Source organism: Fundulus heteroclitus, chromosome 12 (genome assembly GCF_011125445.2).
Source record: "Fundulus heteroclitus isolate FHET01 chromosome 12, MU-UCD_Fhet_4.1, whole genome shotgun sequence".
Classification (NCBI taxonomy): Eukaryota; Metazoa; Chordata; class Actinopteri; order Cyprinodontiformes; family Fundulidae; genus Fundulus; species Fundulus heteroclitus.
In genome coordinates this window covers 48,119,742-48,145,156 of record NC_046372.1, presented here as the reverse complement: position 1 = coordinate 48,145,156, position 25,415 = coordinate 48,119,742, and the positions used below count along the sequence as shown (strand labels likewise).

At 39.5% G+C, this 25,415-nt stretch overlaps 1 protein-coding gene across 1 annotated transcript in view; it reads right to left on the bottom strand.

Moving 5' to 3' along the window:
- The window catches only part of cacna1ba (calcium channel, voltage-dependent, N type, alpha 1B subunit, a), a 133,069-nt gene that overhangs the window by 41,110 nt on the left and 66,544 nt on the right, over positions 1-25,415 (bottom strand). The window contains 12 exon segments of the mRNA XM_036144732.1: positions 3,275-3,286; positions 5,064-5,170; positions 5,504-5,563; positions 7,001-7,130; positions 7,853-7,973; positions 10,484-10,659; positions 13,299-14,048; positions 14,803-14,838; positions 23,815-23,921; positions 24,698-24,765; positions 24,920-25,037; positions 25,112-25,184. Coding sequence (XP_036000625.1) covers positions 3,275-3,286; positions 5,064-5,170; positions 5,504-5,563; positions 7,001-7,130; positions 7,853-7,973; positions 10,484-10,659; positions 13,299-14,048; positions 14,803-14,838; positions 23,815-23,921; positions 24,698-24,765; positions 24,920-25,037; positions 25,112-25,184 — 1,758 coding nt within the window.

Sequence of the window (25,415 nt, the reverse complement as noted above, 5' to 3'; positions counted from 1 at the left end):
TCCTAATGCAAGACATACTAGACCTCATGTGGCTTGAGTGTGTCATACAGACACGTAAAGGCCACACACACTACTGAGCCTCATTTTGACTTGTTGTAAGGACATTACATCAAAGTTGGATCTGCCTGTAGTGGGTTTTTTTCACTTTAACTTTTAATGTGGCTCCAAATCCAGACCTCCATGGGTTAATATATTTGATTTCCATTGATAATCTTTGAGTGATTTTGTTGTCAGCACATTCAAATATGTAAAGAAAAAAGTATTTCATAAGAATATTTCATTCATTCCGATCTAGGACGTGTTATTTTAGTCACCCCTTTATTTTTAGAGCAGTAGGCTATATAAATATTTATCTGGAACCTGTTTAGGAGCAGCTGAAGACAGAGACAGCTCTTCAGTTTGCTGCATCGGTTGTGAAAAGCACCAAAGGCAGAAGTGTGAACGCTACACCTGTGGTTCCAGCAGATGAGAGTCCCACACTTTTACATTTACACCCTTGCAGTCTTCAGATAAGGAGAACCAAAGTAAATGCAGGCACTACAAGCTTTTGCAGTCATGCAATGATTAGTAGATGATGGGTGTCAGTCTAATGAGCCCCCTCCACCCTCCAAAAAAAAGAAAAGGCCTTCACAAACAGCTTCTCTGAGTAGGAATTCAAAAAGAATTGGATGCCGAAAAGCAGCTGGAGACTGTATGAGTAGGAGTTGGTTTGTCCTTATTCTATGTTATATGTATGCCTCTCACTTCCTCAGCTTAATGGTTTATCTCATGTTCACACGCCTTTATGTTTGGTAAAAAAAAAAAATTCCCACCTTATTCATTTCTTCTTTGCTTTTTTTTGTCACATTAACTTTCCTACGTCATCAAATGAATTTTATATCACACAAAGATAACCTGAGTGAACCCAAAAAGCTTTTTTTAAACAAGCATTTTCTTATCTATAGGAAGCAGCCATACAAATCCACCTAGCATTCTGTAAAAAAGTAATTGCCCCCATAACCTAATAACTGGTTGGGGCATCCTTTTATAACAACTGCCATCAAGCAATAACCGTCAATGTTTGTAAGCTACATTGGAAGGTTTTCAGGCAGATGTCGACCAATATTTTGTTGATATTTTGAGCTGACATTTAGGTATCGGCATAGGCCGATACATACATGTGTTCGCCGGTCCATGGCTTGAGATCACTTGAAGCACATAAATTGATGCTCCCTCCCCGGCTGATCATTTTTGTAAGATTAGTGCCAACAAAAACAAGGCTAAGTTTTCCACTTTTAATATATTTTCAACTGTCTAATTTAGCTGTATATGCCCTTTGAAAGTCTGTCTCTGTCTCATTGTGAGTAGGAGGGACCAGCAGTGTGTCTGTTTCCCCCTGAGAACAGGCAGGTCATCAGAGCGGTGTGTTTTTTACTTTGTCTTTCGCTCTGTCACTGAAATTAATTATGTTTTTTTTTAAGTCTTTCTTTTAATAAAAAAAGTCATTTGAAAATTGCCCTTTTTATTCACTGAGATTATCTTTGACTTTGGTGTTTTAATTATCTGAAAGATTTAAGTGTGACAAAAAACAGCAACAACCAAAAACAGAAGAATTATGTAAAAGGGTTGTTTCTTCATAGCACAATAATGAAACTGTAATGACAATAAGCGTTATTCCACTTAAAAAACGTTTGAGAAAATTTAGAAGTCTACCCACATTAACTGATGAAAATGAGGTTATAGCTTCAAGTGGAGCTGCGGTGAAGGATCATGCCAATGAAAACAGCTCTTTCAGGAGAGTAGGAAAGGTGTAATGAACAAGCTAGTGTCACGTCCCTCTGTGCTATGGAGTGGGGCATGGTGAAATGGTTTCTCACCAGGCAGTATGACAGCACAATACAAGGACATATCAGATGGACAACGTGATGAGAGTACATCCCAGGCATCACGGTACACACTCCAAAAAAAGACAAACCCTGCAAATTCCCACAAGCAATTTCACGTCACATACAATGTCTTACAGCACAGAACCATTTCAAATGTAGCTTGGGATTTGATTTTAAGAAGGTCTCCCAGTAAGCTTGACACAACTATCATGGCAAGGACTAAGGCAGGTGCACTGTTTGTGTTTTTACAATAAAAAAAAGAAATCTAAATGCATTAGATTTCTTCTGTCTTTTTTTCAGGTAAGGGATATTTTCTGAGCAAGAGTTTTTGTTAACATGCACTATACTCAGTCAAGGGCCAAACGTTTTGAGACAGAGAGAAATTTTGTTCATTACAAACTTACATTCTTCTGATTGTAAATTGCTTAAGTCGAGGATGTAGAAAAAATGTCATATGAATGTAATAAAATGTTATTAATTGCAAAGTTAAAGTAGCTGTTAATATAATTCCAGTGGTTTTCTGGTTAGCTCAGATGAAAGTTCTAATAACTACATTGCAGCTGGGTGGAATTTGGAGAACCAAATGGTCAATTGAAAAAGAAGGTGGTGCTGCAAATAATTTTCGCTTTTGCCAACATGGTACATTAAAGGATATATATGGTGTCATTACTGCTTTGTCTCAAGAGGGTTTAACAGGCAAGGACCTTGCTGCTTGTAAGATTGCTTCCAGTTAACCCAAGGAGGAAGGGTCAACTGCAATGCAATTTTTTGTGTGGAATGTTGTATATATATATATATATATATATATATATATATATATATATATATATATATATATATATATATATATATATATATATATATATAGTAAAGTATCAAATACTTAATGTTGAACTTGACCAGACTATAGAGACATATGATCAAATACCACTAAAGAAGTAAAAAATTAAGAGGACCTGCCTGTCTCAAAACATTTGGTCACAATTCTACAAAGGCAGAAGAGTTTGAATGAACAAATTCTGGTCCAGATAAACAGTAATGCATGGCGTCAAAATCTTCAAACCCTTTTGCCCTCTAAGATTTAAAGTAGGAGACTTCTTGAAACGACGTTACTGGTGGCACAAAAACTATGTTGTAGTGCTGTTCTTGGATTAAAGACCTATTACAGGACAGATGATAAAAAACTACACCACTCAGATTAAATACACAGAATCAGTCATTTACCTTTTGATCTAAATATGTATCCTAATTGTCTTAATATTTAAAACTGTTTTTAAACTGTTTCTGTTTGTGTAAGACTCAACATATGAGGAAATTCCTTGTTTTTGCAGTGTTAGCTATGTATGTTTTCCTTCTCACATACATAATGAGATAGACAGGCACAATAAAAGAAGTAGAGGAGACATTACCCCATGAAGCTCCTTCAAAGAGATCCAATAACAGAGACAGGAAAAAGGTTAATGTCAAAACTGATGCACACAAACACGCACACGCAGGAACACACACACACACACACACACACACACACACACACACGCACAAACATACAAGACTGACAGAAAAGAGGGCTATTTCGACCCTGTGACCATTTCTCTTCGGAAATGAGCTCCAAGTCTTTGAGGTTGGAAGGCCTTCTTGCCATCACCCTAATCTTTAGCTCAATTCAATTTGATTTTATGTTTATATGCCCCGTTCACAACACATGTCATCTCAAGGAACTTTACAAAGTCAAATTCAATCAAACCATACAGACATCGATCATGAGATATATTCAATCACTTGACGTTTTATTAATTTACATATACACAATTCAACTGTGATTAATTTTTACGGAGGTATTTGTAGTAACATTAATCCGCTTAAATACGTTGCTTAATAGATGTAAAATGAGAGCTATGAAGGAGAGTAAAAGCTATATGACTTCAAAGTGTTTAATGCCAGCACAGAGACGCAAAATGAATTCATCTTCTTTGCTCCTCCTAAATGCTTTTTACACCAGCAGCACCTTCTCATGACGATCCTACCAGTTACACCACTGTAAACTACAGGGTAGAAAATCACACCTCATTATCACAATACTACTGCTATGATGAGATGGTAGCCTAGAAAGGACCAGCTGGTAAGCCTGGGCAACATCTACCACCACCTACAACTTGGATGTGGTGCCACCACAATAATAAAGGACCTTGAACTTTTGCATTTCCTGTAAATCCTCAGAGGACTCCTACAACTATCCCAGCTTGGCTCCCCGATGCATTCCTAAAATACCCCACAAGCCAAAACCCTGCAAGTGGTAGTGGACCTTCATCCAGTGTGAAAGCACCCTAAGTGATAGCGGCCGCATCCGAAGCATTCCAGTGATAGCTCCAAGCTCATTTTCCTTGACCTTTCATGGGGCCAACAGTAAGAACTCTATTGTGGGAAGCAATGGAGCTTTGAACTGCTGTGCCGATTTCAGACAACCTTTAATTCATACGGCACTATGCAACAGAAACAGAGTCAAATCAGGACCTTTCCGGAAAAGGAACTACAAAAAACGCAAATTAGACAAATGTAATAAATGGCTGAAGCTCTTCATTACGCAAACCAAAACATGTGTAAACTCATACAGACTTTCTAGTTCTAACTGTAACCGGTCCAATTGCTTGTTATTCTTCCTAAACAGAGCTGACATATTGGTGATGATTTTGTGTCATTTACATTAATTAATTTAATTGTATGAATAGTTTTTTTTTTAAATAGAAAACTGTGTATACACATTATATGCAAAATAATATATGTGAACATCATAAATAATAAAAGATTCATTTTCTAGGTTTGCATTTGTGTATATCCATTATATTTTATCACAGGTTATATTTATCACAGGTTATTTCATTGCTTCTATCTGCTTTGGCTAAAGAGTCCTTACCAATTAGATTGTTTCGGATGCAACCAGTGATTCAGTGACTGGGGTTAAAACCTTCACACCTCTTATACTCAGGACATTGTTTATCTCAGATATTAGTCCAGAAAGTAAGTTTTTATCTTGCAGTGCACGTTTGGCAGGAGAAATGTTGCATCTTCTATGTCTACTCCTTAACCTTGTGAGGTTCGCCACATATTCTATATCTGACACAACATATCAGTCAACCAAATGGGATGGGCCAGAGTAACATCCTCATTTTACAGCAAAAAGGTAGAAGTTGATGAACTTACGAAAATGCAAATGCCACCAGTGCCCCACTGACCACTATGAAGTCCAGAATGTTCCACAGGTCTCGGAAGTAGGATCCAGGATGGAGAAGCAGTCCAAGGTCCACCATCTAAAGCAGAGTTGGAAAAAATATATCTAAATTTAATCCGTTATATTATAATTACAATTTCATCAGAGTAAAGAGGGTTGGATACAAATTCCAGCCACATTTTACAGTTTTTCTTTTATAAAACACTTAAAAAATCCCGTATCATTTTACTTCCACTTCACAATGAAGTGCCATTTTGCTTGGGTCACTTAAAATCCATATTAATCATACCACACTTTTTATTGTAATTCAAAAAAGTTCACAGATATAAATCATCTTGCAAGAAATTGCTGTGTCTTTGAAAACAGCTGTCTATTTGAAAAGTGGAAAATGATGAAAAGAGTGCTGCCTTACTTTGATCACCATCTCAAACGTGAAAACCCCTGTAAAAGCATAGTCCAGATATTTGAGCACCTGAAAAAGAGACCATATTACAGAACTATTGACATTGACATGACAAATGGGTTAGAAATAGAATTATTGTAAATTAAACTCCAAACTACAGAACAGTAAAACCTGGTCCTTGTTTTAGACTTTTCCTGCTCCAACACTGCTTATTACAGAATAATTTAATTCTTTGAATAAAGTGGTGGCATCTAAAAACCACAGACAACTGGGGTTCTGGGGAGCTGGACTGGGAATTACGTGTAGTACAACTTTTATACCTAACTCTCTTTGTGTGTGTGTGTGTGTGTGTGTGTGTGTGTGTGTGTGTGTGTGTGTGTGTGTGTGTGTGTGTGTGTGTGTGTGTGTGTGTGTGTGTGTGTGTGTAAGTTCTTGTACTTGCAGCTGAGTTAGACATTTTTTTGCTCATTTCCCTAGTAAAGTGAAGCTTTGATGTAAAGTGAGGACCCTTTTTTGATCCTCACTTTTTCTGGGGTAGGGTTTAGGGTGAGTACTAACGTGTCAATTAGTTCTAGGTTAGGATTAGATTCAGTGTTAGACTTTAGAAAGGTTAGTAAACTTATTATTATTATTATTATTATGATTATTTTAAACAAGGATGTGTGCGCGTGTAGTAATTCACTGTCCTGTCTTTCGTATTTGTTCCTTCAACCAATTCTCTTCTCTTCTCTCTGGAGGGCCATGTAGACTAAAGGTACTGTGTTCTATTTCTATTAAATTACTCCTGAGGATAGCACCTGATAGTGTTTCTAGAACCTATAGCTGTGTGGACTTTTAACTTCGTTGTTTCCTGCTCATTGCTTTGTGTCATACAGACCAGAAAAATTTAAGGTCTGTTACTGACACTGTGTAAACTGTCCAGATGTTTAGTTACACAGTGACTATGTACAGCAAAGTCTCAGCGGAATCCAATTTCTTCTTCACCTTTCTGAGTTTTTTTTTCTTGATGTTGGCTCCTTTCTGTTCTATAAAATGATGATGTGGCCTGATATTTGCACTCCTGCTGAAGCTCCTCCTTGTAAGTTTATGTTGTTGTGTTTTCAGCTCAGACTCTAAGGCATGGAACTCCTTTGCCTCTTCCTTAAATCCAGCCTTAAATCCAATCCTACCTTAAATCCAGCCCCCCAACTGGACATGAAACTGAGTTTTCATGTCATGACAGTAGTGGTTTTTATCAGCCCCTGCACCTGTTGATAATCCCAGCTGGGTGCATGATGAATGTTGTTGTGAACATGGTGATTTCCTAGATTTTATTAATGAGATGTGTCATATCAACCTTTAAATGCATGGTTCCTGCTTCACCAGACATGGGGTACGGAAAATAGATTGAAAGATACTAAAAAAGGATATTATTTTTTAACAAACACATTTTAGCCCCAAGGTGACCCTCCCACCAAAAAAAGACAACTGAATAAAAGAATGAATTTCTTATTTTGTCTGACTTACATTGTTGCGAGGGGCATTTGTCCAGACTGGGTCCTCGGCTGCCAGAGCAATGCTGCTCATTGCGATAACTACCAGGATGGACATCTCAAAATATCGCAGGGTCACAATGTAGTGACATAGCCGGCGTACTCTATGGGAGAGAGACAAAGAAACAGCAATCTGTTGCAGCAGCACATAAACCCAAAAGTATTGTTATGTTTGTTCAATTTGGGTGATATTTTCTAAAAGTTAAAGCTAACCTTGTCGGATATAGGCTGTGTGGAGTTCTTAATGGAGCTTTCCCTGTGATTTAGAGGCATGCTTTCACATAGCCACAAAATAACACTTGCTGGAAAACAGATAAGGTCTCCCTGACAACACATCCCTTCTTCACATATCTATTTTCATTTACATTGTACCCAAAAACGGCTTGTTGATATTTGTACTTTTCCCAGTAATAAATAGCGCTCAGCTCTGGTGTCTACCTGAGCTGCATTTGGAGGACGTAATCCATTTCATGGTAAAGAAACAGTTCTCACAACACTCAAACAGCAACAAAAGAACAACTGAAATTCCAGTTTGTTCTAGGGAAAAAAGTGTGTCCTCTGATACTACCAGAGCACTAAGAGAGTAACATGGTGTCAGTTAACATAATATCACTATGAACTAGCGTGTGAAGAATCTATCAAAGAGCTCACCTAGACAGAGAGGAATGTTTTGTCCAATGTTTGGGATGGATGGATGGATGGGTGGGTGGATGGATGGATGGATGGATGGATGGATGGATGGATGGATGGATGGATGGATGGATGGATGGATGGATGGATGGATGGATGGATGGATGGATGGATGAAGCAGACTGAGCTGACTCACGGGTTGGTTTGTCCAAAGATGAACATTGAACTGTAAGGTAGGATGGGTCTCGTTCCAGAGTGACAGTGATCCTTCAAGTTCTTCTCATTCATGGGCATTGATTCATTGTCAGTACTGTTCACTGTGAAGCAAAGAGTGACAGTTTACACAAGCCAGTTAGAAACTCAATAACATCACCCAACACCTTCACATTATGAACTGTCAAAAGAACCACTAAGGAAAAGTTGGAAGCTAGTAATTTGGAAAAATAAATGTATGAACTAGAGCTGCACAATATTAGTAAAACATGAGATAAGTGATAATACTAAACAATAATATGACTAGCTATAAATACACAAATAATAAAAAAAATAATTACTCTCTTTCTCTGTCACTGTTATTCTTTTCCCCTCATTACTTATAAAAACACTACACAGAACTGCAGACATCAGTGAAAACAATAGTTTAGTCGGTATTAAATTGTGATACTTCAAGCACAAATTTTCTATTCATATACATATTCTGCAGCTCCATTCTGTTTACATAGTTCCATGTTTTATTGTAAGTACAAATAGTACAGCTTTTTCACAGGGAGCCTTAGTGACAGAAATATATTTTACTTTCAGCATTTTAAGTCATGAGGTTTAACTACAAACAAATGTAAGTTGTGCTCCAGAAGTGGACAGATCTGAATGTCCAGCATTGTTCCATCGATCTGTTAGGGGAAAATGCCTGGCCATTAAACTGAAAAGAACTGAACTGAAAAAATAAACTGAAAAGAACATGATACAGTATATATATATATATATATATATATATATATATATATATATATATATATATATATATATATATATATTGCTAAAAAAAATAAAGGGAACACTTAACTGAGTGTAACTCCAAGTCAACCTATGTGATTGAAAATTACAAAATATGAATAAAAGCAGGGTGTTGTTTCGAAGCAGCTTCTTACTAAAAACACCAATCAAAAGTCAGATACAACTCTCTGAATAACAGTAATATTTATATATATCTAAATATATAGATATACAGTATATATACTGCTAGAAAAAATAAAAGGAACACTTAAATAACACAATACAATTCCAAGTCAATCACACTTCTGTGAAATGAAACTGTTCACTTAAGAAGCAACACTGATTGACAATCAGTTTCACTGCTGGTGTACAAATGGAATAGACATTAGGTGGAAACTAGAGGCAATTAGCAAGACACTCCTAATAAAGGAGTGGTTCTGCAGGTGGTGACCACAGACCACTTCTCAGTTTCTCTGCTTTCTGGCTGATGTTTTGGTCATTTCTGAATGCTGGCGGTGCTTTCACTCTAGTGGTAGCATGAGACGGAGTCTACAACCCACACAAGTGGCTCACATAGTGCAGCTCATCCAGGATGGCACATCAATGCAGGCTGTGGCAAGGAGGTTTGCTGTGTCTGTCAGCTTACCAGAACCTCCACCATTGTGCAAGGAGGAACAGGAGGAGCAGTGCCAGAATGCTGCAAAATGACCTCCAGCAGGCCACAAATGTGCATGTGTCTGCTCAAATGATCAGAAACAGACTCCATGAGGGTGGTATGAGGGGCCAACGTCCACAAGTGGGGGTTATGCTTACAGCCCAATACCGTGCAGGACGTTTAGCATTTGCCAGAGAACACCAAGATTGGCAAATTTGGTGCTGGTGCCCTGTGATCTTCACAGATGAAAGCAGGTTCACACTGAGCACATGTGACAGACGTGACAGAGTCTGGAGACGCTGTTGAGAACGTTCTGCTGCCTCCAACATCCTCCAGCATGAACGGCTCTGCAGTGGGTCAGTAATGGTGTGGGGTGGCATTTCTTTGGGGGGGGGGGGGGCGCACAGCCCTCCAGGTGCTCATCAGAGATAGTCTGACTACCATTAGGTACAGAGATGAGATCCTCAGACCCATTGTGAGACCACATGCTGGTGTGGTTGGCCCTGGGTTCCTCCTAATGCAAGACATACTAGACCTCATGTGGCTTGAGTGTGTCAGCAGTTCCTGCCAGACAAAGGCATTGATGCAATGGACTGGCCCGCCCATTCCCCAGACCTAAATCCAACTGAGCACATCTTGGACATCGTGTCTCGCTCCATCCACCAACATCACGTTGCACCACAGACTGTCAAGGAGTTAGCAGATGCATTAGTCCAGGTCTGGGAGGAGATGCCTCAGGAGACCATCCACCACTTCATCAGGAGCATGCCCAGGCGTTGTAGGGAGGTCATACAGACACGTGGAGGCCACACACACTACTGAGTTTGTGTGTGTGTGTGTGTGTGTGTGTGTGTATTTGCATTGACATTCTGTAGCTTTTCCTCCAGGCTCTTGCATTTACAGACAAAAATTTCAAGCTTAAATTAATGATCCACCTAAACCATTGATGCAGTAAATCATGTCTAGTTTAGGTTACTTTAGCTTGCAAATAACTCACGTTTGTTGTGATGTCAATGGTACAAATGATGTGAGTTTCGAAAACTTTACAAGCCATGTTTCAATGTATTTTTTTTCATAAAAGGTACAGAAAAAAATACAGCCCGCTTAATGGTTGTCAGAGAAGTTTGAATAATTTAAAGTCAAAGTAAATATGCATTCTGAAGCCATTAGGGTACTAACTTTGTATGAGAGTGGTCTCTCTGGGGGACGTGATCGTCACAGGGGTGATGTGGATGGAGGTCTGGCCTGTTCTTCTGACATTCTTCTGGTTGTCTGAGTCTTCTGGCTGGCCAGGTATTCCCAGAGAGCCCAGCTGCTGGGAGAGGACCAACGACTCTCCCTCCGAGTCACCAAACCTGTTCCAATAGAATCATATTTATTTTCGTTCCCTCTGTTATGCAGTGTTTAACTATCCTTGGCCACTAGAAAGCTGACTCAATAATGGTAACTAAAACATCGTAGTCAGCTCCCCACTATAGTAATTAGTGGCACCAACACATTGTGGGTAAAATTATGAGGTAGACATACATACATACATACATACATACATACATACATACATACATACATACATATATATATATATATATATATATATATATATATATATATATATATATATATATATATATATATATATATATATATATATATATATATATATATACAGCCTCTAATTAGTTACAAATTAATCTCCTAAACAGAAAAATCCTTACTTCTAATAATTACCATGAAGGGACTCCATAATCAAGGTATACTGTGTATAGTGTGTCACGGTCATAGTTTCATAACTAATACAATTTTGTGGTTTTGATCACTTTTTATGTCAGTGTGAAGGTTTCTCAAATTAAATGGTATCTAGATCAATGTTTCCCACACTCCCACTTGTTCCTGCAAGATGTCCATTTTCTGACCAGAGCCAGACAATTTCCCTCAAAATTATACCTCAAAATACATTAGCATTAAATGTCTGGTTAGAAATACTTTGCATGATCTTATATTCACTGGTTATGAGGTGTTTCACAAAGAGTCAGGAGCTTTAGCGTGTCTGTTGGTAAAATTAAAAGCACACTGCAGGCAAATTACAGCTCACATCCCATTGTCAGGCTTCAGATACCACTGCCTGACAGTGATAAAAAAAAGCCTATTGCACACAGATATCTTAATTACTTTACAACTAAAACTGAATGTTGCTGGTTTACCTTACATCAGATATAGAGATCAAGCAGATGACATTGACATCCACACAATAGAAAGAACCTAATGGTTGTATAGAATGTGTGGCTGAGTGCCTTGCCCCTGGGCAGTAGGTGCAAGGATATTAGTAATAAATCGGGTATGTGTGATCGATGAAATTAAGATATCCATCCATCCATCCATTTTCTAGCACACCTATCCCTATTGGGGTCGCGAGGGGTGCTGGTGCCCATCTCCAGCTGTCAATGGTGCCCATCTCCAGCTGTCAATGGTGCCCATCTCCAGCTGTCAACCTGTCCAGGCTGTACCCCACGAGAGGCGGGGTACACCCTGGACAGGTCGCCAGTCTATCGCAGAAATTAAGATATCTTTAGAATAAAATAATACATTAGTATTATTAGGCATGTGGGTGTGGGGAAGACAACTTGCTGAAGTTCAAAGTTGTTGGTACCTGACATACTGGTCTGAGCTACTGGGGATTTCACACACAACCATCTCTTGGTTTTGCAGATGATGATTCAAAAAGAAGAAAATATCTAGTGAGTGGCAGCTATGAGAACAAAACATGTCAAACCTTCAAGCAGATGTTTTATTACAGCAAACGGACAATTTTATGTTAGCTAAGAGCAGGGACTCTGAGGCTACAATTCACACAGACTCAAAAAAGGATGTTAATAACAGATTGGAATAACAACACTTGCCCTGATAAATCTTGATTTCAGCTGTTAAACTCAGAGGGTACTGTCATAATATGATGCACAGAGCAGGAATCTATCCTGCCTTGTTTAAACAGTTCAGGCTGCTGGGAGTAGTTTGATGGTGTAAATAATATTTTATTGGGTCACTTAGTATCATCCGGGCTTGTTTAAACACCAGCCTTGTTGCTGGACTTGTCCATCCCTGTATAATCACAGCATACTCATGTTTTTATTGCTTTTTTCTGTAAGATAATGCATCATGTCTCAGTACTCAAATCCTCTCAACTGGTTTCTCAAACATCAACTGATCTAAATACTAGAGAGTACCTTTGGGATGTTGATTCATACCACGGATGAGCAGCCATAAAAACCTGCAGTTTCTGTTCGATGACACCATGTCAATCCGGACCAGCACCTCAGAGGAATGTTTCTCACACCTTGTGGAATCTATGCCGAGGAGGGTTATAGCGGTTCTGAATGCAAAAAATGGGTCCAATCCAATACTAACAATGTGAACCCATTAAAGTGGATGGGGAATATGTATTTCAGATCCAATTTTATACCAATAAAATGTTTTTAATACAAGAAAAGTAAAGTCCCTGCATGACTGCTATTTGATGAAGTGTTCCACAGCTATGTAGACCTCTTTTTTCCAGGGTTTTAGTTGGTGGTGATGTTAAATGTGTCTGAATATGAGTTTGAGTCTTGATCTCCTGCAGCTGATGGTAATTTAAATCAGTGCTTTAAACAGCCAAGCATGATTTTAAACACTTACCCATGTTTCTTCACTCATTAGTGCATTTAAGTTTTATGAATTTTAAGTGAATACTATAAATAATGTTAGTAGTGTTATACTATTATAACTTAAAGAAATGTGTAAAAATCATGAGTAAAAAATTTATAAAAAACAGTTAGAACATGTGTATTTTTTCCTTTTGGTTTGAGAAGTTATATAACCTGCCTTGTCTATATTCCAGTGATTACATTCTCATGTGTGCTATACCATGTGTAAATATTCTAATAAAAGCAAATGAAGCAGTTCAGTAAAAGTTTCCTTCTTACTTTTCAGAAATAGTGTCACTGGTCATGCATATTTTCACCTGTTGGTATGTGTCTCCTCCCTCCCATTGGACTCCTCTCCTTCAGCCCTGGACTGGTTCCTCGATCCATGAGTGTGATGGCTCCTCTTTCTGCCCTCCCTATCCCCATCCTTGTTAGATGGTCGTCCATCTTTGTGATGGAGTCTGCGCTCCCCTTTCTCTCCACTGTTCACTGTCCCATTCCCCCCTCTGGACTTTCGATGTGAATGATGATGGCGATGCTCTTTCTCTCTTGTGGCTCCTCCACCTGCGCTGTCATCCATTGAACTATGATGGTGATGCTTTCTCCCCCCCTCTTTGCTGCGGGACCTCTCACTCTTCCTCTCTTGTCTCCAGCTGGAGTCTTGGTTTTTGGAGTGGCTGTGATGGATATGTTGCCTCCCTTCTTTGCCACTGTGACCGTTGTCATTGGGCTCTTCTTTCACTTTAGCCTGATCTCTGTCTCTGTGGCAGTGGTGACGATGAGGGTGATGAGAATGAGGTGGAGCAGAAGGTGGATCAGCTGCAGTCTCTGCTTCTTCTGGTGTGCACGGCTTGTGACGGTGATGCTGGTGGCCATCTGAATGCCCTACGACCAAGGGCCTGTCAAGGTGGGTCTTCGCATCGGGCCGGGCGTGGAGGCCTGAGGGGAGGCGGACACCCGCCTCGGGGTCATACAAAGTCTCACAGCTAGCCTGATTGTGCCTCCTCAGCTGGCTGGCTTTCTGCTCCCAGACAGACATTGTTTTCACTGGTCTCTGCTGCTCCTTGCTGGGCAAAGAGGAACCAAAAAGGCATAAGCACTGATATTAAATAGTAGGACACAATATGAACTCATTTCTGCTCCTGGTTTATTTTCTCTGCAAAGGATATACAGTAAGCTGTTTCAATAATACAGTGAGCAGCATGACTTCCCTTATGAATCTGTATGGTAAATAAAGGCAGCAGCCACCTTTTTTAATCATGTGATTATGCAAATTGTATTTAAATGCTAAATGATTGACAGTATGAGCAATGAAGCTTTCAGCACAGTGGAAAACTGGTTCCATAGATCACAGTCTGCTGTGGAGAGAGCTCATCATGGTTATGGCTGAGGCCCAAGCATGGCTCTGTTACCATGCTTTGATAGGCAAACATTTGTAATATGTTTACAGATTACAGTAAACTATGATGGCTGCATGCATGCACTTTTGTTAGTTTGCCCTAAGAACAATTTCCCAGCTTTTACAGTTAAGATTATAAGTTAATATGCCAGTACTGGAGTACATATCAATCTGTTCACAGCACAATCCAGAAAAGCAATTAAAAAGGGTATGTATGTCACAATTCAGAGAGTTTTAAACGGACAACTTTAAAGACAACTTTTGAAGACAACTTTTAAAGAAAAGCTTGGAATATGGTGTGCATGACAAGAACAAAAGTGTTAATTTGATCATATGGTCTGTGACAACAAAAGTATGTATGTTTTCATCATGTAATCAATATTATTGTCCACCTTGCTTGAAAATAGCTGGGGGTTTTTTACCTCAGGAAGTGATGGACTGGGGTGCAGACATAACTCCTAAAGTACAAACACATAAAAAGGAAGCAGCACTGAAATACAGAGGGGGGAAAGCCACACTTTAAAAGAAAAACAGAGATTATACATAAAGGTGCAAAGGAAGGGAACATGGAGGGGGGTTACAGTTCTAAAAAACAAAAATAGGATGCATAGCATATAGCACAAGAAATATGAAGTAAGATGCATTATTCTCACTCCAACTTCAATATCCATTAATATTATTTTACAGCGACTTGAACATGTAGGGATAAAGGGAATTGTACAAGCCGGGTTTAAGTCATATTAATTTGGAAGATAAAAAATAGTTTATAGTACTGATAAATCTTCCTTGGGTAATTATATCGTACCTCAGGGTTTTGTGTTTGGACCAATTGTTTTTATATATACATACTTCTGCCTGGTAAATTTATAGATAGCAAAATACATTTCCATTGTTATGTTGATGGCCTTCATTTTCCACTTTCTAACTTGGACATGATAGAATGTGTCATCTTTACATCAGGGCAAATTACTCAGTCTACATAATCTTGACAAGTCTTGATCTTGACCTCTGGTACTAATGTAAACAACCTTGGTGTTATCATTGATCAGGACATATCCTTTCAATGCCATATTAAACAGGTTTATAGGATTTCTTTCTTCCACCTACAGAAAACTGTCAAAATTAGAAATCTAGAATCCTAGTACGCAGAAAAAAAATAGCTCATGAATTTGTTACTTCAAGGCTGGCCTACTTTAGTTCTTTATTATTGAACCAAAAGACAAAAATACATTGCAGCAAGAACAAAAGGAGATATCCTATTTATTTTTAACTTATGTTTACTTACTCCCTGGTAAATCCAAATCAGCATTTAAACTGAGAACCAAATTTAAATGTATTCCTTTTACCTATACAGCTCTGGATAATCAGGCTCCATCTTATATTAAAGGCATACTATGCAACATTTTTCAGTTAATTAATGTGTTCCATACCGTTTTGGATGATTAAATGAGTCATTTCAGGTCGAACAAAGGTTTTCTCGGCCGCCCTGGTGGAAATACCGTACTTGCAATTGCAGGAGCCCTCGGCCCGCACTCACAGGCTCAGAAGTCTCATGCAAGACCGCGAGAGTCGGTCTTGCTTTACGGCGAGAACTCCATGTGTTTTTGCCCTGCCATTCACAATATGAACGCGCGAAAGCAACAACAAAGAACCGCGTGTTAACCTCAAATAAACATGCAAGCATATCAAGTTTTATTATTATTATTATTATCATTATTATTTTTTTTTTATTATTATTTTTTTTTTATGTTGGTGAGATGCTACCGCGGCGGCCGCGGCGAGACGGCCCCAGCGGCCGTCTCGCCAAGATAGCGCTGCGGGAAGCCTGATGTTCATACTTTCACTGTGTTAGTCATTGTTTGTACTGCCGTTTTTTTTACTTTTCGTTGCGATCGCCTGTCTGCTAAGCTCAAAACAACCGCGCCTGGCTTGACGGAGAAACCAGAACAGCTGAGCATCTTTATGACAGTGCACTTTTACTTTCGCCCTCTGGGGGGAGCCTCGCTGGAAAATCAACCCCGGTTGCATAGTATACCTTTAAGGAATTCATTGTCCTTTATGTTCCCAACAGGGGACTTTTGCTCAGACTACAGATTTAGAGTTGCTTCAAAAAGTTTGAAACAGGCAGATATTTTTGTTATCAGGTTCCTTTCCTGTTGAACCATGTCCCAGTTCTTGTCCCACCCTGTCTACTTTCATTACTAGGGTTAGAACATTTCTTTATGAAAGTTTGCAGTTAGAGTGGCTTAGGTTATCCTTAGTTACATCTTCAACTTGGACTGCAGGACGATACAGACCTCTTTTACTCACTCTGCTGTTTGCATAATAATCTCTACTTTTGCATTATGTGCAATTATTCCTGCCAATTACTTTATTTGCTATTGTCTCTCTTGTTTTTTTGTTTTTTCTACTAAAAGTGTCCCTGTCACAGTCCTTCTGTCTTGCTCTGTCTCTTTGTTGATATAGTCTGACATTCTTGTTTTCATTTAAAATTTTTATTTTGACATTTTTGTTCTTCACCGAGATCCTTTTGGTACAAGATGAGTACTTGTTCTTTATCCCTCACCATGAAATGAAAAGCCCTATGGGGGTCATCCTGTTGGTAATGGCGACTGAATTCAAGGTTTGTTTTGTTGTTGGACCTCTGTGCTAGGGATAGGATGTCCAAAACAAATACCATGCTTGAGCACAAGGTTTTTATGACTGTGCTTGCTACCCGTTGTAGTCTAAAGGTAGATGATCAACCTTTAGACTACAACAGGTACCAAGCAGACAAAGTACCCTCTGACCTGCAGCAATATGCTCTTGAAACTTGGCACTGGTTTCCCCCAAGAAACTCTCACTGTTTGAGAGAGAAGCCACATTAAAGGTTATTTATTCAAAAGCAATTAGGGCAGTAAAATTGGATATTAGTACATCAGCCAATTTCTTTACTGGCAAAAAACTATGAATATAGTATTTTCTTCCTCTGCGTTCCTTCATAAGAAATACTTTTGAACAGGCAAAACTGCACTCAGGTATGGATGCTATTTAGTCAGCAGCACATTTGGAGGTGGATGTTGCCCTTTGCTAGGGTATTGCAAGTTCAACATATGTACAAATTCAAGCTTGATCCTGGTCAGCAGGGATGTTCAGTGAATTTGTGATAAACCATGTGTAGCAGAGTTTTTAATCTTATTTTATTCATGTTTTTATTTTTATGGAAAGAATTGTTAGAACTCTATATTTTGGAGCTTGAGTGAGAAAAATCCCTGTTACAAAGATGAATGCACCACTGTTACTCATTATAATCTATCCAGATTATTGCTGAGAGAAATTCAAAAGCTTTACACCCCCTCATATATGAGGCCAAAAATAAATCTTTTTGTAGCTAGCCACGTGCTGGTTAGCAAGTTTCATTTAAAAAAAATGAAACTTGGAGTAACAAATTTGTCAAAAAGAACCCCATCATTTATTGTCTATTTTACTGTGGAAGAGAAAGTAACTATGAGCAAGATGAAAAATATTCAAAAATAATTATGAAGACTATTAAATTAGTAAAAAAAAAAACATAAAAGAAACATCCATCCATTTGTAGTACCCGCTTATCCTTGCAGGGTCGCAGGGAGGCTGGGGCCTATCTCCAGCAGTCATTGGGCGAGGGGCGGGGTACACCCTGGACAGGTCACCAGTCCATAAAAAAAACAGTATTTTATTAATAAATCTGGAGTAAACTGGAATAAAGTCAAATTTAAAAGTGTTGGGTCTGTAAATCAGGAGGTAAAAGGACATAATTGGGATAGAAAGGGAATAATAGAAATCAACCTCAATTTTTATTAGCAGGTCAGGAAGATTAGGCTTTCTCCTGACGGACAAAAAGCAGAATATTTGAAAAGTGGAGAAATGTTAACTCTGTATTTTGCACATGTAAAGCACAAGCTTATATTAAAAAATATGTAGCATGTGTTAGTTCATAGAGAGAATGTTTGATATGCCAGGAGATCGTTGCTTCAACCTAATAAGGGAGCTATTTAGCACTTGGCCCTAAAATGTATATTTTTTATTGGACCCTGCTGGATGAGAACTAAGAGAAACAAAAACACATAAACATTCTTTTATAAATGCTGCTCAGATTTTTCAGTGAATTTTATGGTAAGAGATTGAAATCCTGTTTTGTACGACGGAGAATATGGGCCATTGTGGACAAAAAAAAGAGAAATATATTGCGGCCAAAAAAATCTGTTGGAAATTTTGTGATGTTGAAAAGTTGTAAATTTGAAAAAAATCAGAAATATTCACGTTTAAAGGCAAAGAACTGATAATAATATTAATAATATTTTCTGACATAGTAAAGTCAGAAAATTACAAGAATAAAACTTTTAAACACATCAGACACAACCCAAAAGTTTGCTAAGATTTTAAATCAGATTTTTGCGATAAAAAAATGCTATTAGTCCTCTTGGATTTAGGTGGTAAATTTACGAGATGAACTTCTGCATATGTAGGTGTAAGTGGTACATGCGGGCTCCTTTCCTGTATGAAAACAATATCTTCCAGATTCCAACTTGCCATGAACACCTCAAATGGGATTCGCCTGAGACTGTGTGGAAGAAGCTTCGACATGGCTGCATCAATTAGGTATTATGCTGCAATAACTAATTCTTGAGAGTTATGAGTCATCTTTGCTCCAGTCTTCTAAACAATGCCAATAACATGGTGCTATGCTATTAGCTAAAATACGGACTGATTCAAAAGTTTATTGTCATATGCACAGAAAAAAATACATGTTTCTTTGTAGATCAAAATTCTTACTTTGCTGTGCAAAGTAAGAATTTAGTATGTCATACTGCGGGTGTAAAATGCATTGAGGTCATCTGCAGTATGTCCGCATGCTCTCCATAATCCAACAGCAGAAGTTTCTGAGTTGACATGCCAAATTTCCTTTGTCTCCTCACAAAATAGAGCTGCTGATGAGCTTTCCTGACCAGTTGTATGGTGTTAGTAGTCCATGTGACATCCTCACTAATGTGAACTGTGAGATTAAAGCTGCTTACCAGCTCCACTTCAAGCTCCTGGATAAAGAGTGGCAGATGAGGTCTGCTCTCCTTCCTCATATCTACTATCATCTTCTTCATGTTGCCCATGTTCCACAAATTGTCACTTCCAACTCATCAAATATAGCTGCTTGTACCCCTTTTGACACATATTGACGCCAACGGTGCATGACAGCTTGCAAACATTCTGTCACGTGACACACACATGACCAGCGATGAAAATTTTAGCCTACAAAGTTTTAGATTTACAAACAACATATATATATATATATATATATATATATATATATATATATATATATATATATATATATATATATATATATATATATATATATACACAACATTCCACACAAAAAATATAAATATATACATATTCATATATATACATTTTCTAAGTTGTTGAATCCCTCATGGGGTCGCGGGAGTTGCTGGTAACTATCTCCAGAGTTCACTGGACGAGAATACATATGTATATATATTCATACATATATATATGAATATATATATATATATATACACATATATATGAATATATATATATATGAATATATATATATATATATGAATATATATATATATATATATATATATATATATATATATATATATATATATATATATATATATATATACAGATCTAAAAAATAGTGATAATGATAATGATAATGTCTAAAAGAGTGCAAAAGAATGAATTAATAATTTTGAGTCACAATTAAAGAGGGGGGTGTCTGACTTTCTGAGGGAGGCATTGTAGAGATTGATGACCACAGGCAGGAATGATTTCCTGTGGCGCTCTGTGGTGCATCTGGGTAAGAGGCGTCTTCTGCTGAGGGAGCTCCTCTGCTGGGCCAGTGTGTCATGGAGAGGGTGTGAGACATTGTCTAAGATGGACTGAATCGTCAGAGTGTCCAACTCCTCCCCCACAACATCACTGGCCCTCCTGATCAGTTTGTTTAGTCTGTTGTTGTCTGCAACCTTCAGCCCACTGCCCCAGCATGTGACAGCAAAGAAGAGCATACTGGCCACAACAGACTCATAAAACATCCTCAGCCTCGTCCGACAGATGTTAAAAGACCTCAGCCTCCTCAGGAAAAAGAGTCGGCTTTGGCCCTTTTTGTAGACTGCCTCTGTGTTTCTAGTCCAGTCCAGCCTATTATTAAAGTACACTCCCAGGTACTTATACTCCTCCATAGTGTCTACAGGGACCCCCTGAATGGAAACAGGAGTCACAGGTGTTTTTGCCCTTCTCAGATCCACCATTAGCTCCTTAGTATTTGTCACGTTGAGGTGCTGTGGTTCAGCTCACTCCAAGTGACAAAGTTGCCCACCACAGTCCTATATTCACTCTCATCACCCTTTTCAATGCAGCCAACTATTGCTGAGTCAAGAAAACTTCTGAAGGTGGCAGGACTCAGTGCAATTGCTGAAGTCTGAGGTGAAGAGGGTGAAGAGGAAGGGAGAGAGGACAGTCCCCTGAGGGACCCCAGTGTTGCTGACCACCCTGTCAAACACAGTTCTGTAGGCGTACATACTGTGGACTATCCATCAGGTAATCAACAATCCAGGACATGATGGGGGCCTCCATCTGCATTGCAGTCATCTTCTCACCCAGTAGAGGATGAGAAAGCACTGGAGAAATCAAAGAACATGAATCTCACAGTGCTCACCGGCTTGTCCAGATGAGTGTAGACTCTGTTCAGCAGGTAGATGATGCTGTCCTCAACTCCCAGGTGTGGCTGGTAGGCGAACTGTAGTGAATCAGTGAAGGGCCTGGACCTTAGCTGCTTCAGGACTAGCCTCTCAAAGGTCTTCATGATATGGGACATCAGTGCCACCGGTCTGTAGTCCTGTGGGCCACTAGGACGCTGCGTCTTTGGCACAGGAACAAGGCAGGACATCTTCCACAGCCCGGGGACTCTCTGGAGGTGCAGGCTCAGGCTGAAGACTAGACTAAATACTCCACACAGCTGGGAAGCACAAGCTTTAAGCACCCTGGGAAATACACCATCGGGGCCTGCAGCTTTGCCAGAGTGGCAGCTTCCTCCCCTACTGTGATGTATCCTATTAATGTGGTGTTGTCATTGAACTTCAGGATGATGTCCTTGTGGGAAGTGACACAGTCATGTTTGAACAGGGTGTAAAGATGTGTTTAAGAGGACAAAACCCTGTGGAATATTTGTGGTAATGCTAGTCGATGTCCTGCTTCCAATTCTGACAGACTGGTGCCTATCAGTCAGAAAGTCTAGGAGCCAGTCCCAGACGGTGGGATGGAGACCAAATGTGGACAGTTTATGGGTGAGTTTGTGGGGGACGATCGTATCAAAAGCAGGGCTGTCATCCACAAAGAGCACTTGATGTAGGAGTCTTCGTTTCCCAGGTGGGACAAGGAATAGTGGAGGACAGCTGTGGTGGCATCTGAGGTGGGCCAAGGGTCAAGAGTGTCCGGTATACTGCTCTGGATGTAGGCCAGTACCACCCTCTTAAAGCATTTCATAATGATTGGTGTGAGTGCCACTGGTCTGTTCATTCAGGCAGGTGGGTGGGCTCTTCTTGGGGGGGAGGGAAAGGTTATAGATAGTGGTGAAGACATTAGCCAGCTCGTAGACACATGCTCTGATGGCACTGTTAGGGATGTTGTCTGGTCCTGCTGTCTTATGGGAGTTGACTCTTCAGCACTCTATTTAACTGACTTGTTGAGACTCTTGGTGGTGGTAAGGGGGGTTCAGGTGTGTGTATGTATATCTCTGTGTCGTTACTTGTAGCCTCAAAGCGAGTGTAGAATGCATTGAGGTCATCTGGCAGGCTGCCTCTCCATATCCTCTTTGCTGCTGTAATGGCTTTCCTCAGTCTGTACTTGGCAGCTTTGTACACAGCCTCATTGCCTGATTAAATGCAACACAGCAGGCACACAGCATGTTATGCACCTGAGTGTTTATCCAGGGCTTCTGATTGGGAAACTTCTTAACATGTTTTGTGGGAACGATGTTATCAATACAAGTGCTAATGTACCCAGACACATACCCAGCGTTGTCCTGTGTGCTGACAGAGGAATTCTTCAGAGTGGATGCAGCTTTAAACACATCCTAGTCTGTTACAGTAAAACAGTCCTGCAGGATGCTTTAAATCTCTGAGTCCCAGAGTTGTATGGGTTTTATGGCCGGGTTTACCTGTTTCAGTCTTTATCTATTTATGGGTACTTACTCTTTATGGGTACATAAACAGAGAGATGTAGTCAGAGTGTCCGATGTGGGGGTAGGGTGCAGCCCTGTATGCGTCACAGATAATGCTGTAAATATGATCCAGAGTGTTCCTTTCTCGGGTGAGAATGTGCACATACTGATAATATTTAGGGAATACAGTCTGTAAGCTGCACTGGTAAAAGTCTCTAGCAGTGATGTAAACAGCATTGAGGTGCGCCATCTCCAGCCTGCTGATGACATCATGGAGGGCACTGAGTGCTGCAGCGAAGTTGGCTCGCGGGGGATTTAAACCGCAGCCAGAAACACAGCAGTGAATTCCCTCAGTGCATAATAGGGTTGGCACTTCAGTAGTAAAAACTCCATGTCAGGTCAGCCATGGTTATAAACAGTTTCTGTGTTGCCACACCATGAGTTGTTAATAAACACACACTTCCCACATTAGCTTGCAGTCTAAACTTCCAGGTTAACAGATTGAGTCTGTAGCTGAGTGGTGCACGCTGGGAATTTGTCCAAAAGTCAGGTCTCTGTAAAAATAAAGGTTGCAAAACTGTCTTATTTCCTGTTGAATTGCAATCCTGGCTCTTAGATCGTCCAGTGACCACACTTTAGCGACTAAGAGGCTAGGTAGAGGTGGTCGGCTAGTACAGGCTTTTGACCATGGCTCTCTTCCATCATTATGTCTGTGGAGCACCATCTTTGGGTCAGCATGCTCCCACGAGCTCAGTGCAACATCATGGGGTGGTGGTGAGGCTGGTAGCTGTTGGAGCGAACAATGATTTGTGGCTCCAGTGGTGAAATCTAGGTGATTGTGTGAGCTACCAATGTCTAGTAGTGCCTCCCTGTTGCATGTTATCAGTGCATGGCATTTCATTGAGAAGGCAAAAAGGAAACACACTAGAAAAAAAAAAGCTGCCATAAAAGTGCAGAGTGAGCAAACGTGTCTGCCTCGGGAGGCAGACATACGAGCATAGATGACTTGTAACTCAAGGTTCTTCCTTACAGTCTCCTCCTTTTTTATTCTTTCACCTACAATTGCCCTTATACTGTGTTGTAGCTTTGCACTTCAGTGAACTAATCTTTTGGCTGAAACAACAGGTTAGCAAGAGATCCTCAGTACAAGAAAAGTTAACTTCCTTATCTTTGTGTAGTTATAAATAAAAGGAATAACCTATAAAGGTACCAGGACAAGCTCACTTACGTTGTGATGGAAATGTTAGCAGCCAACATGGGACTGACTTCGTGTACCTCCTTAGCCTTCTGAAGAGCCAGCTTTTTGCTAATGGCCTCCTCCTGCTCCTCTTCATCCTAAATAGAAAGGTCAGTAAATGAGTAAATAGAATAGACTACACCAATTTACACATATGCAGCTGCACAGTGCCCTGTCCTATCCCCTTTCACGGTCTTTGTTAAAAATGTCCCCCTAAAATCTTAAGATATGTTCGTCTGCATAAATAACTATTTCATACCCTGTGGAATAACCTGTGCAATAATCCTGTACTATGTGAGCCTTCACCTATTTTAGTTATCTCACATATTTTATTTACTTATTTAACCAACCAGAACCAGCACTATTTTTTACCTGCCACCACTTTGAATGTATATAAGTCACCTTAAATCTCTTCTTTATTTTATTTTTTTCCCATCCACTGTATATATCTGGATGCGACTCACCATTACTAAGGGGTTGGACCTGTTTCGGTTCAAATTTCATGTTATCAAAGCCATTACAAGGCCTTTCTTGGTCAGTACTATAAAGCTTGGAACTCCACACTACTCCAGACATTTTGAATTGAGAAAGCTTTCTGGATAGAAAGCGAAACATCTTCAAACTTCGGGAAAAAAAGTTCAGTTGTTTTGTTTTTTAACTTTTTTGGAATTAGCCCCTATATATTTCACCTCTTGAGGATATTAGGAACAAAAGACAATACGGTGTTTACATTTTGCTATATTTTCAATCTGGGTCTGAAAGCGGATGATGCAATGCTCACTATGGGTATCAGGTTTAAATGGTAAAAGGTACAGGACTTTAATAGATGCAATCTGGGATCATCCCTCAACAGCTATTAATGAAAACAAAATACCTTTGTGAGCTCCTGGGCATTTGCAAGGTTATCAACAGCGATGGCCAAGAACACATTGAGGAGTGTATCTGGTTACTAATGCTCAGGAAAAAAAAATTAAAGCACTGAAAAAACCCACCAAGTCACAGCTGCCTATTTTCTTTACATTGTTAATAAAACATTTCACTGTGTAATACCGCTGTACGAGAGCCACAGGAGTAAAAGATCATCAAGGCAGGATACAGTTTCCAAAGAGTGTGAGGATGATGAAATAAATAGAGGAGAACATTCCTCCATGCACACCACCCTGAGATTCTATCCCGTGGTACATGACGGCGTTCCAATCCTCCCCAGTTAGAATCTGAAAAAGACACAAATCCTGCTTATGGAATCCAATTAAGAGGAGAAGATTCGAAAAATATGGCAGAGTCTTACCTGAAAAACTGTGAGAATAGCTGCTGGGAAAGTATCGAAGTTAGTTGTCGGAGTTTCATCTTCAAAGTTAAACCTGGAGAAAGGAAAAACAGGTTCTGACTACCATCACAAACATATCAAGTCAACTGAGATCCACGTTCTATACCTACACAGAGACATGTCATTCCATGATGGCGGAATGACCTTCTGAGCGCTTCCAGAGCTGTCTACCTTCCAGAAACTCTAGAAGACCCAGCTCTGTATAGAATATCCCCGACCATAGCACCTACCTTGTGCTTCCCTACCCTTTTGACTGCATCTCGTT